The following is a 20,990-nucleotide window of genomic DNA, read 5'->3' on the forward strand; positions in this document are numbered from 1 at the left end:
ATTTTACCAGACGACGCTCCCCGAATCCTTCCTCAAACTGGGAAAATCCCTCATTATGTAGAGAATCTGTCTAAAACTGGAAAAACACGAATAAAACCTATTACACCAAGTAAGTTATTTGCTGTCTCTGAAAAAGGTTTTTTAATCTCTGAAAGGAGACTTCCCTGTTTAAATGAATACAATCTTTGTTTAAAAATGGTATTTGAAATAGGGATATAAAATCCCATTTAATTGGTTAACTGGTTAAATGTGGCATTTAATGTTTAACAAACTACAAGTGTGCACTCTAGGGGTCACCTAGAGCAGCCTTTTGCCTAGGGTGGGTGGGGAGCTGCTCCTGCCCCTATTAGTTAATCAGTATTGCATACCCTTCTGAAAGTACTTTGCAGCCAATTGCACAGTGAGATAACTACAATGCACTGCTCCATGTGGCATTGCAAGAGCCGCTAATGTTACAAGGAGCACAGCATGGACATACAACAGCAGTTTCCCTGTAGCATTCTGTCAGCAGTGCTTGTAACTGCCATTTCTTTTCACCTACCAGTGTAGACATAGGTTGAGCCATTGGCCTAAGGCTATTGTGTAATCTGGATCACAATGGGGTACACTACCTGTATGGCCCTGAGACTGTCACATGGCTCACAGCTGTGTGCTAATTGTGGCCTACTTGTGGCTCAGTTTGAGAACTACTGGCTTAGACACACCGGGACACAGTTAAGCTGCAAGGTCTAGTGTAGACCTGGCCTAACTAAAGATACGCAACTCCAGCTATGTAGAATTTGTAACTGGAGTCATCTTACCTTAAGACGCTGAGTTTAGCAGCGTCCCCACAGCAGGAGGCCGATGGGAGCAAACTCTCCTGTTGGCTTCCCTTATTCCTTGCAAGAGCAGGAGTACCGGATGCCATCGGGGGCACCCTCTAAGTTTGATTAAGCGAGTCTTAAATAGACTTGCTGATTCAAACTCTGGAAGCTTGATTGTGGCAGTGTCTGTATCTTCTGCAGAGTGGAGACATGGCCTCTCTCTCTCAAAAAAAAAAAAGGTACTTATGGGGAAGGAAGAGAGAAAAATCTATCCTCTAATGACAACTGTTCCAGATGTGTTCCATTATCTGATCATTTACACTTACCTATAAATGCCTAATACTTGATTTCTCATTCATATTATTGTAACTTTGAAGATTTCAAGAAACTACATGAAGCTCACTTCAAGAAAATGGAGTCTATTGATGCCTACATTGAAAGGAAAAACAAACTAATTGAAAATGTCAGCAACTCTATCAATGAGGTCAAGGTAGGAATCAACAGAGGATCATATCCTTCTAAAATGTAGGGAGTGCTCTTTATTGCACTGTCTCCTCGCAGTCCTTCAGTGTGAGTTCTGCATTTACCCGTGTGGCTAAAGAACCATTTCTGCTGTGTACAGTAAACTTCCGATAATCCGGCACCTTTAGGACCCAAGAGGTGCCGGATTATCAGATATGCTGGACTATCAGAAGGGGGGGGGGGGGCTATGAGGGGTCTGGAGAGGGGTGGAAGGGGATGCCACCCCAGATCCCTCATAGCCCCCCCCCCCCCTTATGATAGTCTGGCTCTGCCCCAGCTGTCCCTGATTCAGCTGCTGCTGGTCAGTTTCAGCAGCAGCTGAATGGGGGAAGCCTGTCCGGCTGCCCCAGCACTTCCGGGTTCCTGATGGTGCCGGACCATCAGGAGTCCCGGAGCATTGGATGCCGGACTAATGGAGTTTTACTGTAGTTGACTGGTTGGGGGCCAATATAATTTTAACAATCCCAATATTCCATAGACTGTGGGGTTATAAGTTCATCTGGAGTATTCTGACTGTCCCTCCAGGGCTATGTCTCCACTACAGAGTGGGTTGTGTGTGGTGTCGTGCTCCCCCCCCAAGCCATTTTTTCCAAAAGCTCGCGAACCATCCGCATCTCAAGCACATTGTTTAAACAAAAAAAAAAATATCAAAAGAACGGGGGTGTGGGTTTTTTTTTTTTTGCATAAGTATTCCTCATTCTGAGAGAGAATGCCTTTTTGCAAAAGAGCTCTTTCACATAAAGGGGTATGTGGACGGGGAAGAAGGTTTTTTTTGCACAAAAGGAGGGAAAAGCACAGGTGCCCTGGTGGCCTTATGTGCATAGCTCTAAAGAGCGTCCATAAAGAATGGATGCCCTTTTGCAAAAGCGCATCGCTTTTTCGATGAGCTTTTGCAGTGTGGATGTGCTCTTACGCAAGAAGTTTTTGTGGAAGATCACTTCTGATAAAAGCTTCTTGCACAAGAAGCCTGCAGTCTAGATGCCTATGCCTCTTTCTGCCTGCCACAGAACTAACCGTTCTCTGACTCAGAATCATAGAATCCTAGGGCTGGAAGAGACCTCAGGAGATCATTGAGTCCAGCCCCCTGCCCAAAGCAGGGACAATCCCAACTAAATCATCCCAGCTGGGATGATTTAGTTGAGATTGGCCCTGCTTTGTAAAAATAAAAGTATTTATGTTGTTCACAATAGTTCTTAAAAGGTAGTCTCTTAATTACTTTTCTGGGATAGTTAGACAAAAAAGCCAAACTTCTGAATTTTGTCTGGGTTGCCATGGAACTTGAGCATGTTAGATGTTGTTTCGGTGGCTGTCTTGACCTGTTACATTTTCCACTTTGGCCGGGCCTTAAGTATATTTTTTACATATCTTCTTGGGGAAAGGCATTCAATTAATCTTCAAATGACCTGGCATGTATATGGTTCTTGATGACCCTTGATTGCTGTCAAATCCTGTGTTCTAAACATGAACATACGGGAATTCTGAAATAATGGCACTTTTCTTCAAGTGCTTATTCACGTATATTCCAGTTAGGTGAGTTCACATACACGGTGGCTGAAATTCTTTTCCATAGCATCTGGAGGGTTGATCTAGGTAGCTCCCACTGAAGTCATGCCTTCATGGTGCCCAATATAGAGCCCTTGCGAACTACCCCCTCTCAGTAGTTTCTTACTGCCAGTGACAGTGTGGTGGAATGTCCTATAGTTCTTGGCTTTGCGAGTGCACCATCTCATCTAGTTAGCCAGTGAATATAGCTTCCATAATAGTAGTTAATTTTCAAGTTCATCTTAGTAGAACCCCCCGAGTCACAGCATGCCACTGTCTGTAGGGCTCAAATACTGTGTTGTTGACATGAAGTGCATGCCGATGAACGACCTTCACTCCGACTGCCTAAGACTGGATATGGGTCACCCATGAGATCATTGGCACATTTGCTGTGAATTCCACCCCAGAATTTAAGGACCAGGAATAGCGGCTGAAGAAGCTCCTTATGGCGGCAGCTCTGCACCCATAGTCAGACCTGAGACCAGGAGACCTGGAATCAATACCGTCTCATCTGCACAGAGCACCTTGGGTGCCAAAAAGGGACTCCTTTCGGCACTAACATGGGTCTACCAGAAGAGTGCCTGAGACACTAATCTCATTTGCTAGTGCCTCAGAAGAGGAAGAAGCCAGAGAGCTGGACTTCCTCAAAGTCAAAGGATGTGAAACCCCGGGAGGGCCACATCTCAAAATCTTCCCAGAGGCATGCATCAACTCTTACCCATGAAGAGAAGTTGAATCTGCATCCACAATGCTCCCTGCACCTATTGGATCAGCATCTGCTGCTCCCTTCAACACTGGAGGCCTTTGTGGCAGCTAAAACCCTTATACAACTTATGGCACTGTTCTCTCCCCCGAGAGAAGTCTCTGGTGCCAGTGGCATCTGTGCCCACAGGTGCAGTCAAGAGGGAATCCAGCTATGATGTCAAGGCTTTTCCTCTCACCAAGTCTGGGGCAGCATCCTGCTCAGACAGAGCCCAGCTGATTGCCAAGCCCCTAGTCCAGAGAAAAGTGATAAGGAATCCTGCAACAGTGAGTCTGGTAGGAAGTAGCCCAGGGCATGGAGTTACCCTCCCTGAGAGCTTGGTGTATTTCTGATAGATTCCCCATTGAGCTAGTGGTGGACCACTCCACCACTGATCGGGCCCTGGTCTGGGACCCAGTGGAGAGGATGGGTCCAGGTTTCCCTGCCTCCACCATTAACCCCACGGGAGGTCACTAATTGTTGCCACTGATTCTGGCTGCTAGACAACGCTGCCCTAAGGGTAGGGTGTGGTGTTCCTGACTCTGGTTGCTAGGCTTGACTGCCTCAGAGACATAAGAACGGCCGTACTGGGTCAGACCAAAGGTCCATCTAGCCCAGTATCCTGTGTGCCGACAGTGGCCAGCACCAAGTGCCCCAGAGAGGGTGGACCGAAGACAATGATCAAGTGATTTGTCTCCTGCAATCCCTCTCCAGCCTCTGACAAACAGAGGCCAAGGACACCATTTTATCCCCTGGCTAATAGCCTTTTATGAATCTAACCTCCATGAAATTATCTAGACAAGATGTGGTTATTGGCCCTGGGCCATTGGAGCTGATGCGCACGCGCACACACACACACGCGCACGCACACACACACACGCGCACACACACACACACACTGGGTGGAGCACCCATTGAGATGCTTAAAACCCTACCCTTGAGGGTGACGGGCATGCCCACCCTATGACACTCCTATAAGTTGGCTTTCTTAGTTTCCATAACTTTGGTCAGGAGAGGACCTTCTGTTCAGACACTTAACTTCAAAATAACCCTACCCGGTGTTCTTTAAGAACAAACTCTAGCTCAGGCCTCACCTAGTTTCACTCACTCTTCAAAAGTAGAGTCACAGTTTCACCTGAAGCAGGATGTTTTCTTGTCAGTGTTTTATCCTAAGCCACATTCTTCTGCCAAGGAGCAGAAATTGCACTCCCATGATGTCCATAGAGCACTGGCCACCGAGCACTGGCCACCTATATCAAGAGAACTAAACCGTTTCATAAACCTGTCAAGCTATTTGTGGCAGTTGCAGATAGCATGAAGTGCCCGCCAGTGTCTGTCGAATGCATCTCATCATGGATTATGTCCTGTATCCAATAGTGCTACAGGTTAGCAGGAGTTCTAGCATCTCCAGTCACAGCACTTTCCACCAGAGGGCAAGGTTTTCCCACAGCATTTCTAGCTCCACTCCCCACTCTCACAAAATCTAGAGCAGCAATGCGGTCCTCTATCTATACCTTTGCCTCACATTACACAGCTACATAGCAGGCCAGAGAGGATGTGGCCATTGGACAAGCTGTGTTACAATCAGTGATTGATTCAGTCCCACCTCCTAACCTTCTGCTACTGAATCACCTTAGATATGATCGTATCTATTCCAAAACCCACCCTCTTTCCCCACTGTCAAAGTAGCCATTAAGAAGGAACTGAGGGGATGGCAGGGATCTATATTAAGTACCATGAATACATGACTCCAGGGGGCCCATGAACTAAACCTACAAGCACTGGTACAGGAAAATCTGGGCATATGCGCGCGCACACACGCCTACTTGGAATAGACCTAAACAACATGTCTAACCTTTGAGACTGTATATGACTATCTTTTTCCAGATGTAACACACATGTGCATGTGCCAAGATTTTTACAGCAATGTAAAGGCAATTGAAATTTATTCTGAAAGTTATGGCAAGTGTGCGGATGAGTATTTGACACCCTACATTTTATTTTGGCAGATGTTGGCTAAAAAAGCTAACCATCCAAAGACATGTGAGAGAGGAACTCCACACAGCAATTTTAAGGTGAGGAGTTTTCTTCCCCCAGATATAATCTTGTCTGGTTACAAGGGAAATCTTTTTTGGAATATTTCTTTGTGATTTCTCATATCCATTCCAATAGGTGCGTGCGGGCCTTGCATGCATGATGGTTGGAGATAATTTCTCCAACAATATCCATTGCATCAGATTTGGAGCCCTCTGGCATGGTGCCTTCAAGGTGCAGCATAGAGGACACTGCCAAATCCTCCACCCCCTGCCCCATCTTTTCAATTTCTTCTCCCCATCAGTGACTGTCAGCTTCTTTGTGCTCTTGCTCTGCAAGCATGATCTTGGTATTCAATATTTCCTTATTCTAAAAACCAAGAATGGGCTCAGGCCCATTCTGGATCTGTGGAACTTCACTTTTATCAAGAGGTTCAAGTTTTGGATGACCTCCCTACTCACCACCTTACCCTTCCTGGATCTAGGGGATTGGTATGCCACCCTTGACTTGAAAGACACATACTTTCCATGTTTCTATTTTCCCAGCCATCATAAGTATTTTCAGTTTTGTGGCCAGCGACTGCCATTATTAGCTTAAATGCTCACTTTCTGCCTTTCTCTACAGCCCTCCTTTCCCCCAAGTAGTCACACAATGCATAGCGATTGTAGTGGCCTTCTTCCAGAAGGGCCAGGTGCATACCACCTATACTGAGAGGAGATGGTCCTCACTAATGCAATGTGAGCCACAATCTTCACCAGTGTAGGCTTCCTCTTAAATGAGTAACTATCCTTTGAGTTGGGAGCAGGATGGGCTTAATCAGGGAACTGCAGGCAATGTGCCTTGCAGGCCAGGCGTTCCAGACCCAGCTGCAGGGTCAGTGTGTTGGTTCTGACAGATAACACCACAAAAAATAGGGTGGTGCTCACTCCTCTCCTTTGTGTCAAAGCCCTTCTCCTGTAGGACTTCTGCATATTTTATTGCAGCCACCTGCTTGCTTCATACTTACTGGGGGTGCAAAACAATCTGGACCGCCTCAGTTGTTTGTTCAGCACCCACAAATGGTTGCTCAAGGCAGACATCGCCTTGCCCACCTTCCACAAGTGGGGCCTTCCACAGGTGTATGTCTCTGCAACCGGAAGTGCTGCCTATTCTGCTCCTTCCAAAATCACAACCAGGGATCCTTAATGGATGCATTTCACCAGTCCTGGTCAAGCTGCCTTCTACCCCCGCCTTCCGTTCCCTCTCATACACAAGGTTCTCCTCAAGGTCCAGCCAGACAAGGCGTCCCTCATCCTGGTAGTCTTGGCAAGGCCCAGACAGCACTGGTTTACTACACTACTGAAGCTGTTAGTGGACAGGCTGCTGTCATTGTCTGTGTGGATGCTCCATAGTTGACCCAATTTGATCAGCAGTGCCCAAATACAGTCCATGAAGTCCTTCTGGGTAGCCTTTAGCCCTTTAGCTGGACAACATACCTGGCTAAGTGGAAGTGCTTCTCCATCTGGGCTGCTCAACAGGGAGTTCACCCTATGCAACAAACCCCTATTCCTATCACTCTGGATTGCCTCCTGTATCTAAAGCAGGAGTGGGGAACATTTTTTTGGGGAGGAGAGAGGGTTGGGGGCTGCTGATCCACAGAAAACTCAGTTGGAGGCCATATACAAACGAGAAGCAAAAAAAACCACATGCTCACTGATGTGTCCCCTGACAAGGAGAGAGATACTCCCCACATTCCACTCACATGCCAGAGGCTAGGGGGCCCAGGCTAGTAGCTTGTGTGCTGCAGCTCTGTGGGGAGTAGTGGGAGGGCTGTAGTGCTAGCATGGGCTCCCCAATGCAGGAGGGGAGCCTCAAGCCTCAGGGGCTGGATCCAGGCAAGCCTTAGGTTCCCCACCCCGATCTAAAGCATCAGGGCCTGGCCATCTCATTCATTGGGGTCCACCTACTAGTCATCTCCACATTTCACCCAGGGGAGGGGGATAAATCTGTCTTTGGAGACCCTCTGGTGGAGCAGTTCCTCAAAAGTCTAGACAGACTCTACCTTGGGTCAAAAACCCGGTTCTTTCTAAGCTTATGGGTCTCACATTTGAGCCCCTAGTGACTTACCTTTTGCCCTACCTCCAGGAAGATGGGGTACGTCTAGACTACATGCCTCTGTCGCCAGAGGCATGTAGATTAGGCTACCCGACATAGTAAAATGAAGCGGCGATTTAAATAATCGACGCTTCATTTAAATTTACATGGCTGCCGCGCTGAGCCGACAAACAGCTGATCAGCTGTTTGTCGGCTCAGCGCGATAGTCTGGACGCGCGGGTGTCGACATCAAAGGTATTTGTCGACCACCCAGGTATGCCTCCTGGGATGAAGTATACCTGGGTGGTCGACAAACAGCTGATCAGCTGTTTGTCGACTCAGCACGGCAGCCATGAAATTTAAATGAAGCAGCGATTATTTAAATCGCCGCTTCATTTTACTATGTCGGGTAGCCTAATCTACATGCCTCTGGCGACAGAGGCATGTAGTCTAGACGTACCCATGATCTTCCTGGTGTCTAACCTCTGCTCGGCGACTCTGAGCACCAAGCCCTCACCTCAGAATCACCATACAGTGTCATTAAAAAAGACCATGTGAAACTATGCCCTCGCCCAGTGCTCCTGGCTAAGATGATCTTGTCCAGAGGAATAACTCCTTTTTGTGCTACAGCTCTTGCATGAAAAGGCAGGTGTAGATGCTCTGGATGGGGTTTCTTGTGCAAAAACCCTGTCAAGAGATGATCTCGTCTTCCTGGATGTTAGGTGTGCCCTGGCATTTCATAAGTCAATACAACTCTCTATTGCAATAGCAAAAAGAATGAATAGCCTCCTCATTTTGGCCCAATGTCTTCTATCATGGATCTTGTCCTGCATCAGAGTCTATGACCTGGCCAAAGTCTAGGCACAAGCTTCCTCATCAGCATTCTTCATGCAGGTCCTGTCCAGGACATCGGTTAGGCAGCCACATATTCACACTTTCATGTCGCACTAGATGACTATGCCAGCACAATCAAGGAAGTAATGTTTTTCCAAATGCTAAAACCTCCATAGAATGTGCTAAACTATTGTTTGTGTTCCTAGAAACGCTCTACTGGCAGTGCATTTTTATTCAGTCCACATCTCCAAAGAGGAAGATTCTCTAATAGCGGTACCCCAGGCAACCCACGGTGCTCTCCGCGCATCTCAGTAGGCACTGTAAATCGGAGTATTTTGTCTCGGAAGTCTTCATTCAATCCCTCCATTCTCTCAACAACCAAAATGAATGTCAGGTAATGAGAATGCACCAAAAATATTAGTCCAGTATTTGGAATAATAAACAAACAACCCAGACTGGTCACTTACTTTGATTTATCCTTCTACATTTACAGCTCCAAAAGTGAACTAAGTCATGCAATTTAAAAATTGAAAATTAAGTGGCAATAAAAACCTGATTCTTGTATTGGTTATTGATAGCACTTGATGCAGATTCAAATTCTTATTGCATATTCATGACAAGGAGTGTGCCAAAGGATCATGTATTACAGCATCTTATGTTTTTTCCTCTGGTAGAGTTGAGAAACTTAATCCGGTTGAAATGTTTAATGAGCACCTGTTAATGCAGGAAGATTCAGATCTCTCTTCTAATGAAAAATACTTCCTTTCAGATTCTCAGAAGCTACAAAAGATAATGAACACAAACGCTCCCTTACCAAGACTCCATCTAGAAAGTCACCATTCTTGGAGATCTGTACACCTGATATCCAGAAAAGTGGCAAACTTACAACTAGAAAGAGCATGAAGGGAAGTACCACAAACAATGAGCTGACTAAACCAAAGACCAGCCCTAATGGTAATCATCTGAGAAACATTTATGCTAAATTTATATAGTATTTGGAAACAAACTTTAATGCTTTTTAGCAAAGGGCAAGGTGAAATATCTCATTTCCCATAAGTGGAATGATTATTTAAAGGACTGTGATAATTTGTTTTTACGTGTATTTTCTTTCAGTTCTTTGACCTGAGAAGGTGAGATGGTTAAAGTCTGGATAATATTAGAGGCAAGAAACTATATCCAGTTTAGCTTTTTTGTGTTTGTGATTGAGCAGTTTGTGTATTGTGTTGGCACATAAAACTACCCCAAAAAAGCACTACTGCAGACTTGGTACTAGAATACTCCAGAAGAGGTTTAAGTGTCCTTTGCATAAAAGCTCCCTGGATCACCAAACAACGGATGTAATGGAATAGGAAATATCAAACTTGCTCTGTAGAAGTGGCTTATCTTGTAGAATATGACGCATAAATTACCACTCAATATGTACCCATACAATTGTATAGAAGTCCTACTTCTAATAATAACACTAAGAATTTGTATCCTGCGAGTACTAAAGTTGAAAGAAGGAAGAAAGCATTGGGCAGCATGTGACGATTATGTCCTAAAGCAAAAAATAAATGAACTAAAAAATCAACTCTGAGCAAGAAAGTTAGTTTTAGAACTGTTTGAATGATTTCCTTTATTATCAATAGTTGCATTTAACCCTGTTCTTGAACATTTTCTGCAAGTGTTAAGTGTTTATCAGGGATGCTTTACTCCTTTTATGTAGACCAGCTGTTATGTTTATAAAAGAAAGATTGTATGAGATGTTTGAGCAAGGACCTCAGTCTATCCTACATCATGTCCTATTTGGCATTTTTGACCTGTATGTCAAAGACCCTATAATAGCACAGTCATTTATGCTAATCAGTACAGTATCTATTTGTTTTCTATTAAAACATGAGATCGAGACAGTCTTTAACTGCTAGGGAACTGTTTTTTTTTGTTTTGTTTTGTTTTGTTTTTTTTTAAATCAAGACTTAGATTCTGGCGTAAACTATATAGCATCTTACGAATAGGTCATGATTCTGTAGCAAACGACATGACTGTGTAGATTTGCATTATATATGTCTCAACGTTTACTTGTACTAACAGTGTGCTCAGTGGCATGGAAGAACTTAACAGCCATCCAGTATCCTCTGTCTCAGTGTGGACCCCATGCTAGACCAGGGGTTGGCAAGATGCAGCCCATGGGCTGGATGTGGCCTGTCAAGCCACCAGGTCCGGTCCACGGCTGCCTCACCAGGACCCTTAGGCACAGAGTAGACTCTATGCTGGGGTGGAGGGTAGGTTTGTGCACTGCCCTCACCCCCAGCAAAATCTCTCAGTTCCCATTGTCCAGTTTCCAGTTAGTAGGAGCTGAAAAATATTTTGCTGGGACTGGCAGTGTGCGGAGCCTCTTCCTCCTGCTCCCTGGGCTGGAGCAGAGCCACATGAAGTAGCCAGCTCCTTTTTTTAACCCAACCTGAACTGCAGCAAACAGTCTGCCTCAAGTTCCCATAGGGCTGCTGGCTGGGAGCCACCTAGGTAAATGCCTCCCAGCTAGAGCTTGCCTCTGGCACTACTTCTTCTCCGCCCTCCCCCCCCCCTTTTTTTTTAAACTACCTGCCCTACATCACCACCCAAACTCTCTGTACCCCCTCTCCCCATCTCCTCCAGGTCACCACTCTTTCCCAGACTCTGCATCCCCTTGTACATCAATCTCCCAGACCAGAATCTTCTCCAATACCTATACCCCCTCCTAGATCCTGCACCCCAAGCTCCTGCCCCAGATCATAACCTACTCCTTCACCTTTTTTTTTTTTAAGCTGTTACACCATTCAAGTTTGCAGCTCAGCCTGCAGAACCCACAAGTACCAAGAAGCCAACATTTGATCTGAAAGCAAGTCTGTCAAGGCCACTTGGATATCAGCCACACAGAGGTACTGTGACTTTGTGCTGTTTCTATGCGGGGGGGAGGGACAAGTACTGAACTCATGAAAGAGGGCAGTCTTAATTATGTGCAGCAACAAAACAGTTCTGTCACACACTGTACATCAGTGGTCTCCAACCATTTAAGGTTGCCGGGCGCCAGGGGGCGTGGCCGTTCGCCCGCCGGGCACCAGGGGCGGGGACACTTGCGCACCCGGGGCCGGCGCGTTCCCAAGCGCCGCGCGCCCAGAGCGCGGGTGGCCAATCCGCAGCGCTCCCGGGGCCGGCGCTCACCGTGCGCCATGTGCCCGGGGCCAGGCCAGCCCCAAGCACTTGGCGGGCGCATACAAATGCCCCCGCGGGCGCCATGGCGCCCACGGGCACCGTGTTGGGGACCACGGCTCTACATAGAGGTGCAACCTGCAGTGACAGTCTGTACTCTGAAATTAAGCCATACAAAGTGTATTTTCTAGCAGAAAGGGTTTTGCTAAAGTAATCTGGGCCTTTAACAACTGGGCTGGTTCTGTTTGCTGTGAAAAAAATTTGTTTCACTAAGTTGCATTCAGAAGACTGCCCTCTGCTCTGCTGGGCAACCCTTGCTTTATGGCCTCACTAGCCCTTATTGGCTGCCCCAAAAAACACCTCCTGATTGGCTGTCTCAGTAAGCCCTTTTCCTATAGGTTGAAGTTCTGCATAGCCTCTCTGAGGTCTGTTTTAACTCTCCTGTTACTTACTCCCCACAGGCAGGGTCCCAACGGGGGGGCTTTCTGTTGGTAGGTAGGGGCAGAAGCTTTTGCATGATCCTTCTGTTACTCCAAAGCTCACTTAACATAGTGGGTTTGTTTTGTGTTTTATCCAGTTAGCCCAACAGAGGGGGTGGAAGGAGAGCTTCCACCCAAGTTTTCTGTAAACTGTAGCCATGCAGCTAGCTAGCAAGGACTGTGCAGGTGGGAAGAGGTGTCCCTCCTGCAGCTCAGCTCCACTGGAGCTGCCATGGTGCAGCCAGGGAGAGGGAACCCAACCTACCTCAGCCCTGCTGTGGAACTGGGACCCTTCCACAGATTCTCCAAAGGGTTTTATGGTAATATGGACAATCACATTCTTGTGCTGCTGTCCAGGTGTGCTTGATATGCTGAGATTTCCTGAGGATGGGAAATGCAGTGTCTGTTTCAAACACACTGGGAGAAGATGTTAGGAAGGGACAGTAAAGTAACCCAATCAAAGGCACTTCCCTGGCCAGGCACTGAGCTACTGTGGTGCGAGAGCTGGGGAGAGCCATCTCTCTCTGGGGCAGCCTGCACCCCAGGCCTCCACTCCCTCCCAAAGCCCTTGGCCACATCACTTTTATTTTGGAGCATGTACAGTAATTCCTCATTTAACACTATAGATGAGTTTCTGAAAGTTTGTGCTAAGCAAAAATGTGCTATGCGGGATCAATTTTCCCATTTAAAATAATGGAAAAGGTGGGGGTTGCGTTTCAGGTGGTGGTGGCAAAGTCAATTTTTTGTTGGTGTTGGGTCATTAATGTCAGCGTTAGATATCTAGCAACACAAGTTGCTGCAGTTTGTAAAAACACGAGTGAGCAGAGGAACACTGTGACCACGTGTATTCATCCGCTTGTGTATTACCACTGTTTTCACCAACTTCTACCGCTGCGCAAAGTAGTCCGCCACTTGATTATTTTCGTGTTATTTTGGGGACGATCATGTTGTTCGAAAAACAGTCCCTAAAAAAAATCATGCTATTGCAAAAACATGTTAAGCGTGTATGTGTTAAACGAGTCATTACTGTCATTTGAGCTTCCCTCTCATTTGTGATTATTTTATTGCTGGCTATTTCCCAGTTTTACTGGATCACTGTCCACCAAATGCCTGAGGCGGAAAGGTAACCGTTCATTTAATGACTTGTTGTTTTCCTTCTATGAAGTGGGCACACAATGGTCTGAGAGCCTGACCATAGCATTATGTAACTGCCATTAAACTTGAATTGGAGGGGAATATTTGTCCTTCCCCTCTTATCATTCCTGCAGAGAAAAATGGAGAAATCTTGGTGTTCTTTCATGCTAAAATCGTGCTGTGAGCACTTCTTGAAATGAATGAGGTAGATGAGAGTATCCTGTGTGGCATAGTTAATCTTTTTAAAATGGTGATTAATTGCAATGTTTAGATATTCTCAGTTTTGGCAGATAGCAACAGTCTTCTGAACATCTCCACCTGCAGGTACTGTTGTGAAGTTACAGAAGTTTTAAAAAAAATGCACCTGGAGTACAAAGAGGAATATCCCAGTTGAAATCTCACTGAGCACTAGTGCCTACTTTGTAGAAGGAAAACCTGAGTGGGGAAGTAAATGTAATCTGTTCCTTATTTTGAGTGTTGTACAAGAAGCATGAAGTGCAGCTCTTGAGAGATTCCTGAAATTACACATAGGTTTTGGAACATGGAAGAAGCAGAGAAGTTGGACTGTGATGTATGTGTGCACTTCAGCATGTTAAATAACAGACTAGTATACAGATTGATCTAATTGACTAGAGTGTTTGTGCTTGATCTTAGATTAAATTAGGCAGCTTGTTATCTGTAGAATTGAGAATCAGAATGTCAGTATTAGCACTATAAATGCATACCATTACTAAATTTTAATAACTAGCTTCTGTTTTTTGTTTGTTGCAATGTAGGAAGACTGAAACCTTGGGGTGACACAAAAGAAAACACTGTCCTGAATAAATCAATTAATAATAGCGTCTCTTCACACACAAAAGATTACAAACAGCCACGTCTCCAGACCAGGTCAGTACAAGGCTGTTATAGGTGATATTTTAACATTAGAACTCTGTAGGAGAGCATTATGATTGAAATGTGTAACAAGATAATGCTTTTCAGTAAATTCTATATACAAGGCAACAGTGCAGGTGACAGTCTTGCTATGTAGTGACAGAAAATAGAATCACAGAACTGGATAGAACCTCAAGAGATTATATCAGGTCCAGTTCTCTGCATTCCGGGCAGTATCAAGCACCACCTAGACCACCCCGACAGGTGTTTTTGTCTATCCTGCATTTAAATATTTCCAATGATGTTCATTCTACAATGTAGGCAATTTATTCCAGTACCCTGACAGGGAGTTTTTCCTAATGTCCACCCTAAACCTTCCTTGCTGCAAATTAAGCCCATTCTTTCTTTTTCTATCAGAGGTTAAGAAGAATAATTTTTCTCCCTCTCCTTTGTGGCAACCTTTTTAAGTATGTCCCCTCTGTTATCTTTTCTAGACTATACGAAACCAGTATTTTTCTTCCCTCACAAGCTGTTTTTCTAGGCCTTTTAATAGCTATTGCTATTCTCTGGAGTTTTTCCAATTTGTCCATCTTTCCAGAAATGTGGCACCCAGAACAGGACAACTCTTGTTGAGGCCTAGTCAACACAGTGTAGAGTGGAAGAATTACTACTTGTGTCTTGCTTCTGACTGTGAACTTACAATGCTCTTTCCTGAACCATAGAAAAATTTCTAATTTATTTCTATCCATGTTTATAATTGGGCCAAAGTATAGCTCTCCGCTTCCCTCTACATTAATACAGAAATGAGACTGCTAGAAAAGACAGATCCCATCTTGATTTCTGCAGTGATTCATCAACTAACAATGTAGTTTTTTTTTATGGTGGGACCTATGCTCTTTAAGGGTTGTGCTTCTGCAAAAGAGTTCATAATTAGATTTTTAATAAAAGGTTAGATTGGGGTGGGTAACCGTTTTTAATGGGGGGGGTAACTCCAAGAATTTGGTAAGTGGTCAAGGGCCACACTCTTCAAGGTATGTGAAGGAGGTTGGGTGCAGAAGGGAGCTTGGTGTAAGACAGTGTTTCCCAATTTCATTTGGCCAAGCAAACCCCTTTTAAAAAAAGTAGGGGAAAACTTGTCAACCAAAAAAAGGGGGGGGGGCGGGGAGGAGACAGGACTGTTGAGCGAAAAGAAATAAAAACCACTGGGCCTGCCCCTAAGTCTGTGCTGGCTGGTGGCCCCTTGAAATTGGTGGCCCTGGGCAACCGCCCCTAAGACCAGATTGGGGGAGGGGAAGTGATTGGGTACTTTCACTTTGCAGAACCCCAGGGTTCTGCGAAGCACTATTTGGGAAACACTGGTGTAAGGGATTGGAGTGCAGAAGGGGGTGTAAGGTCTGGGAAGGCGTTTGAGTGAAGGAGGAGGTTGTGATCTGGGACTGATGTGCAGGGTCCTGAAGGAGGTATGGATGCAAGAGAGGATGGTGGAGGGAGAAGCATAGATCTGGGGGTGACCCAGAGCTAGAGATTAGGGTGCAAGTTGTGGGAGGGGTTTGTGGCCTGACAGAGGGGTGTAGGAAGGGATGCAAGGTTTGGAGGGCTAAGTGTTGGTGGGGATGAAGGAACTCTAGGGTGTCATAGGCAGGCTCTGGCCAGCAGGGGGCTTATCTGGGCACTTCCTGGCCTGCAATCCAGCTGGTTTCTCAGCCAGGGTTCCTGCCTTCTATGCCCTAGTACTGTCTACAGGGGCCAGTGTGGCTGAGTCTGAATGCAGGGAGGCTGAGGGGAGGACAATTGTCCTGCAAACAGGCAACTCTGGTTGGAAACTGACCAATGAGAGCTTCAAGATTTTGTTGGGGGGCAGGGGCAGCGCACAAAGCTTCCCTACTCCCTCCACCCCCAAGCTAGCAAGGTTAGAGTGCTGCTCTCAGCAGTGTGCAGGGGAGGGGGATGAGTCTAACAGAGGCTCACGGGCCATATCTGGTGGTTTAGCAGGCCATTGGCCCGTGGGCCATATATTGCCCACCCTGGGTTAGACCAACACCTGTCAGGGATGACCTAGGTTTACTTGGTGCTTCCTCAGTGGAAAGGGCTGGACTAGATGTGACTCCTTGTGATTCCTTCCTGCCGTACATTGTTGGCTAAGTGAATCTGTGAGCCTCTAGTGTAACTAGCTTAAAGGAATCCTTCTAATTGCTTATTCATATAGTGGTTCCCAACCTTTTCCAGATGAGGACCCATTTTGAAAATTCAGGAAGACTTGGTGACCCAGGGCAATTCAAAAAATGCGTGAATGGCTCCTTAAGAGCTCCTGGGGAGACACCTAGCTACCCTTTTGAAATGTAATGGCGACCCATATTTGGGTCCCGACCCATAAGTTGCAAAACCCTGGCATATAGTTTCTCTGCCTGTGCAACTAATTGCTCACTTGCTCTAATTTAGTGTGATTTTTCTTTTCACTTTCAGAGAAGGGAGGCGTGAGAAGCATAAGCAGGAGAGAAAGCAGAAAAAGGCTCAGATGCTTGGAACCCGCAGAGGACTACCTATGGCTTAGGAGTAACTTTGTAACTTCTTAAGGATTCATTGTAAATACTGTTCTCCGGGAAATGTCTTTCCTACCTGTGTAAATATTTGTTTGTAATGTGTGCACTAAAGAATGAGTCATCTGGGTTGACTGGATGTTACTAGCCATTTAGGGCAGAGTTTTAGTGCTGTTGAGCTTAACTTGTGGGTTTCTTGGTTACAAGTTGGATAAAATATTGATACTCTCTTGTATATTCTAAATAGAGCCCAGAATATCTGAAATCACTTAGTTATTCATCCAGTTAGGTTTTAGACTGGTTGGTATTCTTGGTTGTAAATTTCGAACAAAAGCTTCCTCCTAAATTGGGAGATTCCCTAAAACCATTAGACTGAAAAGATGCTAAAGGGGGGATGGGAGATAATCATGAAGCTATTTTCACATTGTCACTTATCAGTTGAGCATAGCTTTCTAGATGCTAAATAACTTGAAAATGTTCCATTATCAAAAAATGTAGTCTGTCTTATGTGTAGCAGCAATTGTTAGAGAGATTTCCGGTAAAGTCCTTTGTGAAGTAAACTATAATCTGTAGGAGAGGGAAAACCATGTTATAAAGGTTTTAGAGCCCTAAGTATCCCCTTAGAATAAAGTTGGGGGGGGGAGTAGAAATTTAATACAAACCTTGTAGGTTGCTAACCAGATGCATGAAGAGCAGCCCAGGTTTTTTTTCTGTATTACCACATATTACAGGATCTTAAATTTGGCAAAACAGAACAATCGTTGTTTTGACGTTCTATTAGTAAGCCAATATCTTTTGAGGATTGATGTACTTAGAACAGATTTAGAAAACCTGTAGCAGTAATAACAGCATTTTCCCCAAAGGTTATCTATAAAGGAAAATCTTTTTAATCATTTAAATATGGAATAGACTGGAAGCTTGTGGAGAATGGGAAAGAGGGAGGATGCACTGCAGTTGCTATTTCATTATAGCTGTTTGGACTGATGAGCAAATATTTACAAAGTAATAGGTTCACTGTTGCATTTAGGCTTAAACTTTCCTGTGACACTTGCTGAACCATTCCATTCAGAAATAGAAAAGCTTTTTTTATATAAAATTGTATACTATGTGAGAAAATAAACGGCTTTTGTATTGAATGCTGTTGCTTATGGAGGGTGACCATATTTCCCCATGCCAAATGTGGGACACCAAGTGGAGGGAGGGGAGGGGGCTGCTGGCACATGGGGCTCCAGCCCCAGGGGAAGGAGGAAGGGGCAGTGTTCAGGGCTCCAGCAGGGATGGGGGAAGGGGAGCTGCTGGTGCTCCAGTGCTGGGGGAGGGCATGGTGGCACTAGCATTGGGGCTTCATAGCTGAAGTCCTGGGAGCTAGAGGCTCCTCCCTGTCTCCTGCTGGAGAAATAGGGGACAATGTGCCTGTTTTTATTTAAAAAAAAAAAATTCAGGACACTGGAAACAGCCATTAAATATAAGACTGTCCCCAGTAAAAATAGGACGGATGGTCACCCTATGACTTAAATGGCACGAGAAGTGTGATTATTAAGTGTGTGCGTGTGCATGTGTGTGTGCACGTGCAAGAGTAGGGACGCAACATTTAACCATCTGCAGTTGCTAGATGTACTTATACATACATGTATATACCATTCTTCCACTAAAGAAAAATATATAACAATTTGCTAAGCTTAGTGATCTGCCTAATCTTTTTTTAGTTGATGCAGTTCACTTCTTGGTGTTGTAAATCAGAATACTGAAACACTTATGTTTAGCAGGGACAGAGAGAGAATGCTTAGAAAGGGCTTATTACTAACCCATTTAGTAGTAAGTATTCAGAGTATTAGAATGTTACTTTGGTCCTATCAGTTCACTGTCTGTGCAGTACTTGAATGCTATTTTTCTTTGAAACCCTGTTCAATATAAGTCACCTCAGGAAACCCAGCACTCCTTGTTCTAAACCAAATCCACTTTACCCCTCCCCCACCTCTTATAATGTGCTATACAAATCAAGATGTGTAGATCTTTCCTAGCTTTTGGACTCCCATTATGGAAAACCCTGGTGTAGCTCTTCATCCCCTCCTTATAATAATAATGGAGATTGCCTATCTCCTAGAACTGGAAGGGACCTTGCAAGGTCATTGAGTCCAGTCCCCTGCCTTCACAGCAGGACCAAGTACCATCCCTGATGAATTTTTGCCCCAAATCCCTAAATGGCCTCTGCAAGGATTGAACTCACAACCCTGGGTTTAGCAGGCCAATGCTCAAACCACTGAGCTATCCCTCCTTTCTTAAAGGCTTTGAGTAATTGAAATATTTCAAGTATCAGTCTTATCACCTGCCTGATGTCACCACTAGCTCAAAAATAACTTTTTTTCAGGTGTTCTCTATTCATTACACAGCTCCTATTTTGAAGGTTTGCTTTGTAACCATCACAGCTAGATTTATTTTTAAATGGAAGGTGAGATTGGATCCTGTCCACCCATCTACTCCTGGGTGGGCCTCAGGGAACTTTACTGCACAATTTATGGACTATTCCTAACAGCGGTTAGCCCTCTTCCCAGCCCAAAGACTACAGTTGTGTGCAATATTAAACAGGTAAGGTTATTCTAATTCTAAAGGTCAAGTGAAATACAAACCAGGAAATCTTACAGCACTGCAAGCCCCTATTGCCTTTTGGGATGGAAACTCCCTCTAATTAGTAGGCATGTGCCAGGCAGCAGATTTCTAATAATTTCAAAGAAAACCAGGGTCCAATAATGCAAAGTTATCTCCCCAATAATAGTGCAACAATTTCACTTCGTCTCTTGCTTGTTGTCAGAAGTCCATACTTACTATTGGAAGCCACATTAAACTGAATATGATATGTTCTGAAATTTCAAGTTTAAGTATAGAGTCCATCACACTCACCTAACGACATAATTACTTTAATATTTGAGCTCCTTATCCCATCCATGAAAGAACTAAAGTTTAACTGTCTGTGTGTGTGTGTGTGTGTGTGTGTTGTCATATAAATAAAACAAGCTACTGAAGCACATTCCACAGGATTGCAGACCCATCTATGCTTTGGGATTTCTTTCATATTTTTCATAGGCAAATTCTTCTGTGTGAGCTCTGTCATTCAGCAATCCAATAAAGTCTATCTCCAGCTGGAAAGGGCCATCTGCCTTGTCTCCCAATGTGAATCCAACAGAACTAATCTGATAAAAGAAAGTGGTTACTCATTTGGATACAGTTACAAGAAGTGAGATGAAAACCTAGGAAATTTCCATGTTCTCCATTCAGTTTAACTTCACACGCATATCCATATTACAACAGGAATCTAGTCAAATGTGCAATGCTGTTGCATCAAAATACATTCCTTAACCACTTTGGATTAATACTACAGAATATGATTGAGTGATAAGGTGCCCTTGCATGTTTTCTAAACACTTAAGTCTTAAAATTCCGGGTCTCTTCATGATCCTAGAAAAGTCCTGGAATTTTAACCCAGGAAATTCTTTAGCTCTGCAAACTTCTGATTCTGTCTTTAAATATACTGTTAAATATGCACTTATTTATCCATGGCAATCTTTTCATTTGTATTTCAGATATAAGCAGGTTCTCACACACACACACACACACACTCTCTCTCTCTCTCTCTCAAGGGATGGAGGCCTGTTGGGAAGGTGTAAGAAAATTGTGAAGTATTACGCACAGGAATTCCCATATCCCATCAAGTCAAGGAAAGTGCATGAAAATGTGTAATAGCCAGTTATGGCTTTTATTACTTGTTCTGATAACCATCGTCTAGCTAGGGACCAAGTAGAAACTAGTGCCCTGAAATGTGAGGGCTCTCTTAAAAATAAAACAATCTTGTAACTTTCGCTAATTTAATTCTGGATGTCCTCATTAACCATCCAAAAGGTACAATTTTTAACTTTAAGCCTACTGTCCCAATGATATCTTGTAGTACTGAGTCCCACAGAGTAACTTTGAGCCTTCTATTAAGTTTGCATTTAAGCATTTAATTTCACTAAATTCTTATTTACTTATTTTAGTATACCTTTACGATGTCCCATCTACAGTTCCAATTTCTTCATTCTTACTCCTCTGAAGTGTTTTCATGCTGTTAATCACTTTCATCATATCGCTCTAAATCTCCTCTATTTTTTTAACTGGGTACTTAGAAATGGAACCCAATATTCCGGGTGAATATATAGCAATGGTTTATGTAATAAGTATTCCATAAAATGACTTTTTTCCTCTTCTACCATTGGTT

General features: G+C 44.4%; 2 protein-coding genes across 5 annotated transcripts in view; one reads left to right on the forward strand and one right to left on the reverse strand.

Annotated features, from left to right (window-relative positions):
* The window catches only part of NUSAP1 (nucleolar and spindle associated protein 1), a 35,932-nt gene extending 18,055 nt beyond the window's left edge, over nt 1-17,877 (forward strand). For both annotated transcript variants that reach the window (XM_075927138.2, XM_075927140.2), the window contains exons 5-12: nt 11-109; nt 1,181-1,293; nt 5,619-5,684; nt 8,757-8,944; nt 9,320-9,504; nt 11,334-11,447; nt 14,108-14,219; nt 16,668-17,877. In XM_075927138.2, the coding sequence (XP_075783253.2) occupies nt 11-109; nt 1,181-1,293; nt 5,619-5,684; nt 8,757-8,944; nt 9,320-9,504; nt 11,334-11,447; nt 14,108-14,219; nt 16,668-16,755 (965 nt within the window). In that variant the 3' untranslated portion in view covers nt 16,756-17,877. The remainder of the gene's footprint in view (nt 1-10; nt 110-1,180; nt 1,294-5,618; nt 5,685-8,756; nt 8,945-9,319; nt 9,505-11,333; nt 11,448-14,107; nt 14,220-16,667) is intronic.
* NDUFAF1 (NADH:ubiquinone oxidoreductase complex assembly factor 1) overlaps nt 10,460-20,990 on the reverse strand; it is a 28,322-nt gene continuing 17,791 nt past the window's right edge. For all 3 annotated transcript variants that reach the window (XM_025187544.3, XM_014576309.4, XM_014576308.4), the window contains exon 5: nt 10,460-19,929. In XM_025187544.3, coding sequence (XP_025043329.3) covers nt 19,789-19,929 — 141 coding nt within the window. In that variant the 3' untranslated portion in view covers nt 10,460-19,788. The remainder of the gene's footprint in view (nt 19,930-20,990) is intronic.

Source organism: Pelodiscus sinensis, chromosome 5 (assembly GCF_052426305.1).
Source record: "Pelodiscus sinensis isolate ZL-2025 chromosome 5, ASM5242630v1, whole genome shotgun sequence".
Classification (NCBI taxonomy): Eukaryota; Metazoa; Chordata; order Testudines; family Trionychidae; genus Pelodiscus; species Pelodiscus sinensis.